The sequence below is a fragment of the Macrobrachium rosenbergii genome, chromosome 14 (genome assembly GCF_040412425.1).
Source record: "Macrobrachium rosenbergii isolate ZJJX-2024 chromosome 14, ASM4041242v1, whole genome shotgun sequence".
Lineage (NCBI taxonomy): Eukaryota > Metazoa > Arthropoda > Malacostraca > Decapoda > Palaemonidae > Macrobrachium > Macrobrachium rosenbergii.
Window position 1 is genome coordinate 26,445,521 of NC_089754.1, and position 12,718 is coordinate 26,458,238.

At 35.1% G+C, this 12,718-nt stretch overlaps 1 protein-coding gene across 1 annotated transcript; it reads right to left on the bottom strand.

Annotated features, from left to right (window-relative positions):
* Positions 1 to 1,453: 1,453 nt before the first annotated feature.
* LOC136845579 (beta-1,3-galactosyltransferase 1-like) lies at positions 1,454 to 3,393 on the bottom strand. Its single transcript, XM_067115748.1, has one exon. The coding sequence runs from the start codon at positions 2,736 to 2,738 to the stop codon at positions 1,659 to 1,661; it is 1,080 nt and encodes a 359-aa protein (XP_066971849.1). The 5' UTR covers positions 2,739 to 3,393; the 3' UTR covers positions 1,454 to 1,658.
* Between the last annotated feature and the right edge of the window lie 9,325 nt (positions 3,394 to 12,718).

Consider the following 12,718-nt stretch of genomic DNA (forward strand, 5'->3'; position numbering starts at 1 on the left):
CGAAACTCCAGTGCCCTTCACTGTAGAGTTCTCTTATTTCCTCGTCCTCTGGAGGCGAAACAAATTATAATGCTTATAAGTATGTGGAATTATCAGGAGTTTGTTCAGTAATTATAAAATGTCACTTCATTGTCGTTACTCTTAGTATCATCAAGAACATTAAAAGGAAGACTCCGTCATGTTTTCCTAAACATTGTATAATAATAATGTTATCATATTATTATAATGATAATAATAATAATGATAACACAGCATATCAGACGCAAAGTCGAGGTTTTTCAAGTTATATAAGAGGTTGGTCATAATGGATCAAAGATTACTTGCTGATTTTTCCATATTAAAATAAAATCATTTAATTAATATCACATGATAATTCTAATTATAGTGTAAATACATACTTTATATAAATACAGTATAAATAAGACTACCTGTGCGAAGCTCTTATGTAACTTGGGTTCAAAAGCTAAAGGCTTTTCAAGTAAGAATTTTAAACCAAATGTTGAATGTTTCCAGGAAATGAACAATATCTTCGTTCAACTAAATAACGTAATAGCATTCTTAACGGGAAATAATTGGCATCAAGCCGAGGTTTCGAGGAAATGAACAATATCTTCGTTCAACTAAATAACGTAATAGTATTCTTAACGGGAAACAATTGGTATCAAGCCGATGTTTCGAGGAAATGAACAATATCTTCGTTCAGCTATAAAACGAATAGTATTCTTAACGGGAAACAATTGGTATCAAGACGATGTAAAATATATGTATGTATGTATATATATATATATATATATATATATATATATATATATATATATATATATATATATATATATATATATATACATACATACATATATATACATATATAATCGTTGTCATAAATAAAGAAAAATAACGAGGTTAAGTAGGATGTGCGTAAGAGACATAATTCAGTTATCAAACTGTGCTACACACTTTCAAGTTGTAAACGACAGAGGAGGAAAGGGTTGTGGGAAACTGAAACAATCACCTCTTAGTGCAAGAGAATACAATGAACACAATCGATTACCATCGCCACGTTCAGTCAACCAATGATCGAACTGTATATAACCACACAACCTTCCCTTTCAAAATAACGTTGATTTTTTTTTTTATTCATTTTCTATCTATTCTTTTACTGAATTATTTATCTTTTACAGACGCCAACTCAGATTGAGAAACACATTCGAAGCTCAAGGGAAGAGATTTTCTTTCAAAAGATTTTCTTTCAAGTGCCAATTAGTATTTTGCGCCTTTATTGAGTGACACGTGAGCGAAGTGTATCTTGTATTTTGGTGTTAGAATTCATCTCAAATATTAAAATAATATCAGATAAACACTCGTAATTCTGTGATATACTGCTTTGACAGTTTGTTTACGAGTCTTGATTTCTTTCTGGGCTAAACATTTGGGTTGTAATGAAACTATCATCTCTGCAGAAAAAATTTATGTATAGCAGTTAATCACTTATTCTGCATATTATGTATGCAAGATTGATATACTTAAGCTATAATCATGTACCCAAAACTTATTAGAATTAAAAGCCATTATTTTTTCAGAACTACTCAACGTACTTTCTATTGTGTCATAGGACTTGATACCATACATATTTATGCCTTTTTTCTGTTTCACTATTGTCAGACTCTGGTGAACCGAGATACATTCAAGAACTGCCACAGGTCATCATGCGTGTATTTGCCGCCACTTTTCCCAAATGAATCGACAACGAAGAGAGCATTGTCGCCGGCGAGTTTGTCGTAAGGGGGCGATTCAAGATGATAGAGGCACATCCGAGAACCCACGTCGTAATACTGAAGATTGAGCCCCTGCGGCAGAATACCAGTGAAATAAATGTCCTCCATTGCGAAATGTGTCTTTCTAAATGAGGCGGCGCTCAAGACCTCTCGAACAGCTTTTTGGTTGAGGGCGTAGGCTGGCCCATTGCAGTAAGGAGGATACCGGTCATGCGGGTATATCTCCCTGGACATGACCCACCGACCGTCGCGACACTTTTTATTGACAGAACGACAGACATGTCTTTGCTTCAGCACCTTACAGACGAAATCTTTCTTAGCCCACATCAAGGTCTTAGTAACGGCCCACGGGTGCAGGAAAACGTCCGTGTCGCTCTTCAGAAGCCAGGGGACGTGTTGACACTGACCCTGCTTCCAGTACAGGGCCGTCAGCGTCTTTAGCGTCAGGTTAAGGTACGAATCAACAATGTCGATCTGAATGATGTCGTGGAAGGCCTGGCTCTCCTTCTCGAGGCTCTGCTGCTCCTCTGGCGACTTGGAAGCACCGATAAGAAACAGAGGTTTGAGCTTAGTCGATTCTACGACTTCTTTCAAACCCCACGTTCGACGGACACCTTCCCGCGCCGGTCGATCGGATGCTCGAACCGGGATGATGTTAACCACCTGTAGATCACCTCGGCAGATGTTAGGTTCGTCTAAAATGAACTTGTAGGGAAATTCATATCTCTTCTGAATTTCCAGTTCATTCGTATCATCTATATAGTCATACACAACATCGTCATCTTCATTTTCGATCGCATCATATTTAAAGAGCCCCAGCTGACTGATTAAGTCGCGTGCATTGAAGTTAGTAACAGATTTATATAAAAGGTAGAAGGCAAAAAAACTTATGAGTACCATGAGGATTATGTTTAATCTTCGTCTTTTCGGAAACATCTGGAAACATTGTCCAATCAAAATCATTATCACTAAACATCCGCTTACAAGTTCATGAGCAAAGTTTGCAATTCACACCTAAATGTTCAAGAGTTTCATTTTATTGGATATGTTTAAAAAAATCGAGAAAAATATATTTTGAAACACGTGCACCGTCGCATTTTATTACGTTTGCATCCAAACAGCAAGACGTCACTTGAAGCTTATCAGAACTCACGTTACCAACGCTTATGGTCAAGTAAACCGAGGCAAAACACGATGCACTTTTTCCATCTTATAATCCTCTGGTAATTATCACTTTATATTTTCTGAGAGAGAGAGAGAGAGGTAGTTTTCCATCGAGTGTTCCTAAGTTTTGAAACACAAATAAGAGCCACAGGTGTCTTGAGAACAGTCTTAAGTAAGATGAAAAGGGAAAAACGAGATAAGAGTGAGAAACAACATTTTTGTCCTTGCTGCTCCTCTTGCGTAGTTTTTCCACTCCCAGTTCTTGGATTCAATATGTGCGTCGCTGAATATTTTTTTTTTTTTTTTTTTTGGAGCGATCCTATCAGTAACGTCAATTTCTTGGAACTTTATAGAAGCACTTAAAAATCAAGAACTTCCCTTTATTGAAAAGTTTTTCCTCATTAGCGACCGCGAGTCAGGTGAGCAGGGAGACTCTCCACCAAATGCGGTGGTAGGCGGGAGAGAGAGAGAGAGACACACACACACACACACACACACACACACACACACACTCAGCAGAGAGACCACGTGACGTCACGCAGGTGAAACGGTAATTAGGCTTTTCGACGAACCTGACGCTAGCAGCTCCGCAAAAATGCAGTTATTTAATTCAAGATTCAACGAGAAAAACAAATGATTAAATCATGCCTTTATTTGTTTAAAGGAATTGCTGATTGTCAGTTCTTCGAATGCCGGTAGTGTGTCCCTTAACAACACGAGAATATTATTCTTCTTTTTTTTTCCTTACATCAACGACGAAATTGCTCAGACCGGGTTAATTAGCACACTCTCTCACACCTGCGAAAACCTCTTTTCAGGACTGATCGTTGGTTTCATTTTTCATTGATTTCATTTTTCATTTCGCTGGGTACGCTCTCACCCTCGTGTGCTGGGTTTACAAAGTTGTTCTTGCTAGCCATGTCAGTCGTACCATTCAGTTATTTATTTGTTTATCGGTATTTTCCATTTAGATCTCCATCTGTTTACCGCTGAGGGAGAAAATTTTGCAAAAGTATTCTTATGTGTGGCTTATGTGCATATATATATATATATATATATATATATATATATATATATATATATATATATATATATATATATATATATATATATATATATATATATATAATTTACATATACATAGTATATATGTATGTATATATATACTATATATACACATACACATATACATATATATATATATATATATATATATATATATATATATATATATATATATATATATATATATATATATATATATATATATATATATATATATATATATATATTTACGTTTCTTATTGTAAATGAAGTCACTGTCTTACTGGTTTTGGTTACTAAGTTCAGCAGCTGTTCAAAGCTTCTCTTTGGTAAGTCTCTGAATGCATTATGTCCCTAATTCAACCGTTTCTTTCACCAGGAAGTAGAAGCAGAGATATTTTCCACCAAAGTTATTTATGACATAAGTGTCCCTTAAGCTCACGTTTGATAAGTGAGTCAAGACTCTTCATTCAACGATATTGTAGAAAGAAGCAGTAATCTTCCTAAAAGTTAGTTATGGTTGTAGGGCCTGGTATATTCATATCTAAAAGGTGCAGAGTGATTCTTCATCAAAGCTAGTCATTATTAAAGTGTCCAGAAAATTCACAGTCTAATTCAACATCAAAGCTAGCCATTACCGAAGTCTCGGGCAAACTCATTTTTGAAAAGTTTAGAGAGAGACTTTACATTCAGAGCTAGTCATGGCTGGTGTGTCAGGAAAACACATCTGAAGTGTAGATATATTTTACAATCTACTTCAAAGTTAGGCAGGAATAAAGTGCCCGATAAGTTCGCATCTAAAAGGAGCAGAGAGATTGTACTATCCATGTCGAAACTGGTCATTATCTTAGTGTCCTGTAAATTTACGTACGAAAAGTACAGAACGATTCTATATGAAAACTAATAATTATTGAAGTGTCCGGGAAATTTGCGCGCCGTATCTTAGTCCTTTGATCATTATTATTTCAGATGAGAAAAGGGCCGTCGTTTTAACCGAGACCAGTTTTTATGCAGTATCTCTCTACACTATAAGTCTGGTAAAAGACATTTCAAGCTCAGGCTTATTCAGATATTTTTAAGATTTTCAACCTTTACCTAGATGACAATTACTTGCGCTTTTTCACGACATCTTACTTTCCTTTAATTATCTTAATACCTAAACAAAATAAGATTTCCGATGTAAAAGGAGACAAATGAACGTGTACTTCACAGACCTGCTTATACAATTTCCTGAGTGCTTATAACAAAGTCAAAAATAAGTTTCAAAGAGGTAGAATCTTTATATTCATCTCCGTAATTCTAATGGTTTCATCAGGGATATACTTATAGTAATGGAGATGTCATCCAGTGCTCCGCTTATACCATAGAGAGTCAATTACATGGAGTGCGATCTCCCCGGCGAGCTATTAACGATGAACACTCAGTAATCCACATGCGTGCAAAAATGAATTCTGTATATTCTTGTTTAACACACACACACACACACACACACACACACACATATATATATATATATATATATATATATATATATATATATATATATATATATATATATATATATATGAATATATATAAAATTATATATATGTATATATAATTTATATATATAATTATATTACATATGTATATGTATAAATATATATATATATATATATATATATATATATATATATATATATATATATATATATATATATATATATATTTACTGGTCACTTTTAGCGAGCACTTAAGTCATTGTAATAATCACACTTAACTTCTCGATTTCTTTACACTTTTTGGATACGTTTGTCACTACAGAGCCAGAGATCCAAATACAAAAATATGAAGAATGTTCGAGGTCCGTAGCAGGATTCTAACCTGCATCTGGAGTATTAAAACGAGGTAAGGTTACCGACCAGTCCTCTTGAAGGTCGGTATCGTGACCTCTTTCTGAGTCTCCAGATGCTGATTCGAATCCTGCTACAGGCGTCAGAACTTCTTCATATTCTTGCACTTGGATCTCAGGCTTTGAAGTGACATGTGTATTCAAAGGGCGTGAAGAATTATATATATATATATATATATATATATATATATATATATATATATATATATATATATATATATATATATATATGTATATATATATATATATAATATATATATATATATATATATATATACATACTGTATATATATATATATATATATATATATATATATATATATATATATATATATATATATATATATATATATATATATATAAAGACAAAATCCATGGAGAAAAGGAAGCATTGGAGTGCTTCGAGGCCTTTCGACTGTCGTCCATTTACTTAGCATCCACGAAGGAATGAGAAACACTGGAGTGCTGCGAGGCCTTTCGACTGTCGTCCTTTACTTTGCAGTCTGCTAAGTAAAGGACGATAGTCGAAAGCGAAAGGCCTCTCAGCACTCCAGTGTTTCTCTTTCCTTCGTGGATTTTGTCTTTATTCATACATTCGTCACGTTCCATATTTTCATGATTCAGTTATAGATATATATATATATATATATATATATATATATATATATATATATATATATATATATATATATATATATATATATATATATATATATATATATATATATATATATATATATATATATATATATATATATATATATATATATATATATATATATGCATACCCACATACACACGCACACGTGATATATATATATATATATATATATATATATATATATATATATATATATACATATATATACATATATATATACACAACTTTTACCGTCATTCATCAGTGTTTTAAGGTTAAAACAAGTCATGTTAACATAAACAACAGGTTCCAGGTCTACCTACCACCAAGTATTTTTGATGTCAAGCAAAAAATAGCACCACTGTGAAGGCGGTCTAGCTAACAAGGTCATTTCTTACTAATCTACGGCTTTGGAACGGTACTTAGAAAGAACTGTTACATAAGGGCTATCATAAGAAATTAATTTTGACAAAACCATAAAAATACCTGACGAATCAATAGTTATAGGTCTAGCGTTTGTTTAGCCCAGATCCTTTTCCTTGTTACCATTCTTAATGGCTATTTCTTTTCTTTGGCATGAGGATACGATATTTGTTACCATAAACAAATCATTTTCATATAATCGAAATTAAGTTACACTTACAACAAGATAGTATCGTACCAAATGTGTAGTTTCAGGGCATAAGTCTAGCCCTGGGTACCAAACCTCATTTTCTTATTACTACCAATCTATGAAACATACCATTTGATGAAAACAAATTAAACGAGACCTTTGTATATATAAAAATATAACGTTTTTTTCTACCTTGCATTGAATAAGTTGATTTCTACGGTTTGTTTACGTCGTCCTGAAATAACCTCACCAAGTGTGATGTCTCAAACTTCGTTACAAAGCCATGTTTGATAACATGAATTTGAATTTGTTAAACAACTCTAATGCTGCCTTTTCATGTCTAAATTTGAAAAACTGATGAAATAGTCTCTTACAGGCCTATCTACTGCAAAGAATTCTTAATGACTAACAGAGTACAGCAGGTGAGTGACGTTTGAAAGGCCAGACTTGTTGACACAATCAGTAACATACAAGCCTACCTAATATTAAGCACTTTCAGTAGCGAGAAAGATTTTGTCTGTATTTCATATTCTTTGGCATATGGAAGATTAATGATAATGATTTCAAAATTGTATTAGACACTGCACTTACATACCAGAATAATATGCTGAAAATATAAGCCATGTTCCAGTTACAGAGAAGGCTTATCTACTGCCAATAAAACATTGTTCAAACTATCACGAAATTACGAGTAACTCGAACTCAGTATGCTTTGCTTACCTGTGAAATGTTATACCATTTGCTCTTGAAGAATTCCTGCGGCAATTCCTGCAATTGTAAGCTGCACAACGCACCATTATGAAGATGATCAACGAAAACAATTGCTACACAAACTAAGCACCAACTCGATTTCCGCGGTTTCTGAGTGTCTAGAGATAACCACAAGGCTCTGAGCCTGCAAGCAGCGCTGCCCTGGTGGTGCCACACCAAACTACGCTGTGCTAGGCTGCACATAACATATTCAGTCGTCACTGACCCTCTGTGGTTCATGCATATAACCTTATACGGAATATCCGTAAATTATAAAGATTTTCCTTCATTTAAATTGCTTAGGTACATTCATAACAACGTAGTTTATGAAAAGTTGAACGGAAAGTTTTCGGGGTAGTTGTTTGTCGGCATGAACGTTTAAATGAAGATTACGGTAAATAAAGAGCTTGTTTGTTGTGTTCTTGTAGTTTCCAAAACCACATTCACACTCGTGCAGGTAGAGTGTAGATGCTATTTACAGCACTGTTGGTGTTACTATAGCAAAATCCACCCAGCTTTGCAGCTAAGCCCTTCCCACTGCACGCCAGTGATTGGCTAGCTCTCGAAGGGGGAATGACGTCAAACTAGTTAACAGTCCAAATGATTACCAGTACGGATTTGACTCCCTTCGGTAATGTAGAGTTTCGTGCATGAATCATGGCACCACAGATGAGAGTTCCCGAATTTGTGGAGTATGCAATTAATATCTCCGATATAAGATATATTAGGTTGTATATCATTATGAAGATCTTGGATCATTTTGTCTGCGCATTTTTTTAATCATGCGCAGCCTAAATACACAGGCATCTTTTTTTTTTTTTTAATTGGTGCTGGCCTACACAAGCGATCCCACATAGACCATACTAATTGAAATGAAGCATAGACTTATGCAACCAGTTCCGATATTAGGGTATTAATTCTTCATATTTCTGCATGTGAAATGTTAATATCATTGAGAGATTAGGCCTGCACGGCAATTTCTTATATTTTGAGGCAATGGCAGGGCATAGGCCTACACGTCGATTTCTTATATTTTGAGGCAATGACAGGTCATACGCTTACACATCAATTTCTTATATTTTGAGGCAATGACACGGTATAGACCTACACGTCATTTTCTTATCGCAAATAGTTCTCTTCCCGTATCTGTTGGGAATAGAGTAGCTTTTAATTGATATAGTAGTTTCAACTCCACGATATGCAATGTATATTCATAAAGTGGAATGTACACGTATAAGCAAGTGCACATACACATAAATGCGTGGATGGCCATGGTAATTGTGACGCCACGTATACCACAGTGAATGAACGTAAAATTTGCGGGCACGAGTGCCGATGGTTATTCAATCTTGGTACTAGTAGTTTAATAAAAAGTGATTCAAAGATAGTAAGAGAAGAACTAAGAACTTTGGAAAGTATTTTAAAATTTTTAAAATCAATCTCAGTCTTACATCTTTTGGCGCGTTCTCGAATATCTGAGAACTCCGGATTAGATAATTTAATTATGTGAATATTATTTTTTTTCTCTTTACCTAGACAGTCGGATACTTTCCATTCTCTATCTTTACTTCAAAGAGTAAAAGCTGGTTCTATTTTATGACCAAAATAAACGTAAACAATTATGCCAAGAGACAGGTAATAATTGCGATGCCTAGGACAATAGTACTATGACTTGCATTATAGTCATTTACATAACTTTCTAATTTGACATCCCATCTTTTGAAACTGTACGCAGGAATTACCTATGGACAGTATAAGCTGTCTACAAAATCCTTAACCAGAGTCGCAACTGAGGGGCATTGGGAACTTTAGGTGTCATTGGGATATAATATGATGGTGTTGACGATTTCCTCATGCTTTCTCGAAACTCCTAGAATAGTCGTTCAAGTACGTACTCCAGTGACTGCAACTACCTGCCGACTATGTATTTCTAAATACTTTTGGGAACATGGAGTGCAGAGCTGTCTGGTTTTATAGGCCGCTGGTTACTTCCAACTCGACCGCAGATAAAACTAAGTTGCCTTTTTAGGCCTATCTTCCAAAAAGACATGCCATAACAGATATGGACGACTTTCACTCGAGCTGTCGCAGTTTTTCCTCAGAAAATGTCGCAGTTTTTCCTCAGAAAATCCTGCAACTTTTGTCCAGTAGGTTAGACCTACGCTTCAGATAGCCAAGGCCTACGTGTAATCGCTTAATACCTTGTATGGTGGGAAGGCTTTAAGAAGGGTTTAGTTTAGCCCAGGCCTAGTACAATTTAAGTCATTTGTTTTCAATTTGTAATGGTGTTAACTAAACTAAGGCAGATAGTAGGTTAACTCGTAGGTGCAGACTGGAGTAAGTACTAGTAGTCCTATCCTACCTTTTTACATTGTCAAATACATGAACAACGAATTTTTGGGGGTCTGTATTGGCCACTTATGGAAGTGTTTTATGCCCATTTGACCATAATTATTGCAGTAAGCCTTTTTTTTAATATTTCTCCAGACCTTAGGCTATAGGTTTTGTAGCGTAGCCCATAGTGGAGTCGTCATGGGGGTTGGAGAAGGGGAACCAAAAACGAGTGAATGACCTCAACAATTGTGTTATAAATTAGATCCCTCTCCCAAACCTAACCCATTGGACCTGGTCCTACCTGACTTTGTCCTGGAACTACCCAGGCAACATAATTCAGACCTAGGTATAGAGCGCCAGCCCCATCCCAACCTGATCTAGATTGTCCTAAATCATAAAAGTGAAATAAGCCAAACCCATGATGGACATACTTGTATGATAGTTAATGGGCCGCCGTTGGGAGTCAAGACTAACCTCTATCCCTTCAGGACGCTAATCCCACCAGGCTTCTGCAATGAACGAGTTTACATTTTAAACGAGCTTGTTTGTATTCGTTTCATATTGTTAATGAAACTTACAGTGATAAATTCTCTACGGAATCAACTGAGAAATTAACTATCTCAAATGGTTGCAAGGTTGTCATTTAAAGTATTGCGAAAGATATGGATCAAGATTATCATGGAAACGAAGAGATATTTCTTCGTAACAGAAGTTATTTGTAGTGTTTTCATTAACCAGACTAACTACAAGGTAGTCTGACAGAAACATGACATGACATTCCAAGTTTTATTCACAACTTAGAGGAATACATTTTAGCAAAGCGTGCCTCGGTGAATGGCGGAAAGTCGACAGCCAAAAACAACAAACGCCCACTTCCCCGCTTAAACAACAGGCACAAAAGAATACATACATTATTTCCAAGTGATGTTTCTCATTCATTGGCAATACATACCATTACTCCCCCCATAGGTAAAATTACGTATTTTGTTCTGTTAACCTATCCGGTTTTTTTTTTTTTTTTTTTTTTATAATTCGAGTAGACGACCTTAAAGCAACACATGGCCTACTCTGGGATTTAGGAGTTTCCTTAACATCAGTTTGTACAGAGTTTGGATTACACCTTTCCAGGAAACCATAATCATTAGGAATATTTATTACACTTGAGTCAATGACATTGGGAGGTGAACTTATTGGCACAGGGGCCACCATTGGAACACTGATATTGGGAGGTGAAGACTCAGGCTTCAACAGGATTATACAATTTCCTTTCAAACAACTGTGATAAATGACGCTTCCAAATTAAATTGCCATTTACATTTACAGACACTAAATAATTTGTTCTACCAAATACTTTTGTAACTTTTGCCTCGACCCATTCTGGTCCTTTACCAAAGTTCCTGGCATATTCGGCATCACCTACTTTAAATTTAAAATCAACACAATCTGGAACTTATTTTTGTTTAGGCATAATGATGTCTAATGGGCCTTTAAATTTCCTTCCAAACATTAATTCAGCAGGAGAGCAACCAGTAGAAGACTGCACTGACCTTCTATAGGAATACAAAAACTTAAAATTCTCGTGCAAATAGGTAACTTAACATCAAACCTTTTAAAATTCTTCTTGAATATCCTCACCGCCCTCTCTGCAAGACCATTTGTACTCGGATTATAAGGAGCTCTAGAGCAATGTTTAATACCATTTTTCTTTAAAAAAATCTTGAGTCTCCTTAGACATAAAACAAGATGCACTGTCTGACACAACTGAGTCAGGTATTCCAAAATTAGCAAAACACTTTCTCAAACATTGTATGGTACCTTCTGAATTAATAGTCTTACATGGAAATACATCAATAAGTTTAGAAAATGAATCAATTACAATAAAAAAATTAATAATTTTCAATAGGTCCACAGTAGTCAACATGCAAGCATGACCAAGACCTATCCACTGAAGGCCACGACAAAGGAGATACGACCTTAGGTTTAAGGTTTGCTACACAGAGCGAGCAATTTGATGTTACTTGGTTAATACCTTGGTCCATACTGGGCCAGTATATCACAGACCTTGCTTCTGCCTTCATGGCAACAATACCCTTATGACCCTCATGAAGAGCATCCATAACACATTTTCTCAATATTCCAGGAGCCACTACACGACTCCTGGATAATAACACCTCTTCATATAATGAAAGATCATGTCTTATTTTATAAAATGTCATTACAGAATCATCAATTTCATTTACTTTAGGAAAACCATTTTTCACAAATTTTCTTACTTGACACAACAGAGTATCTTTCTCCATACATTCTTTTATTACATCAAAATCAAGAGATTTATTATTATTCAGAATGCTTATCAAATTGACATATTCACCTGGTACCTGAAAATCAGTATCATCCCGATTTAACAGTAATCTACTAAGGGCATCGGCAACAGTATTATTCTCACCTTTAATGTGTTCTGTCTTAAACTTGAAAGCTGTGAGAAATAATGCCCTCCTTTGAATTCG

Excerpts from the sequence above, each read along its gene's own strand:
- LOC136845579 (XM_067115748.1), bottom strand. The coding sequence starts at position 2,738 with ATGATTTTGATTGGACAATGTTTCCAGATGTTTCCGAAAAGACGAAGA.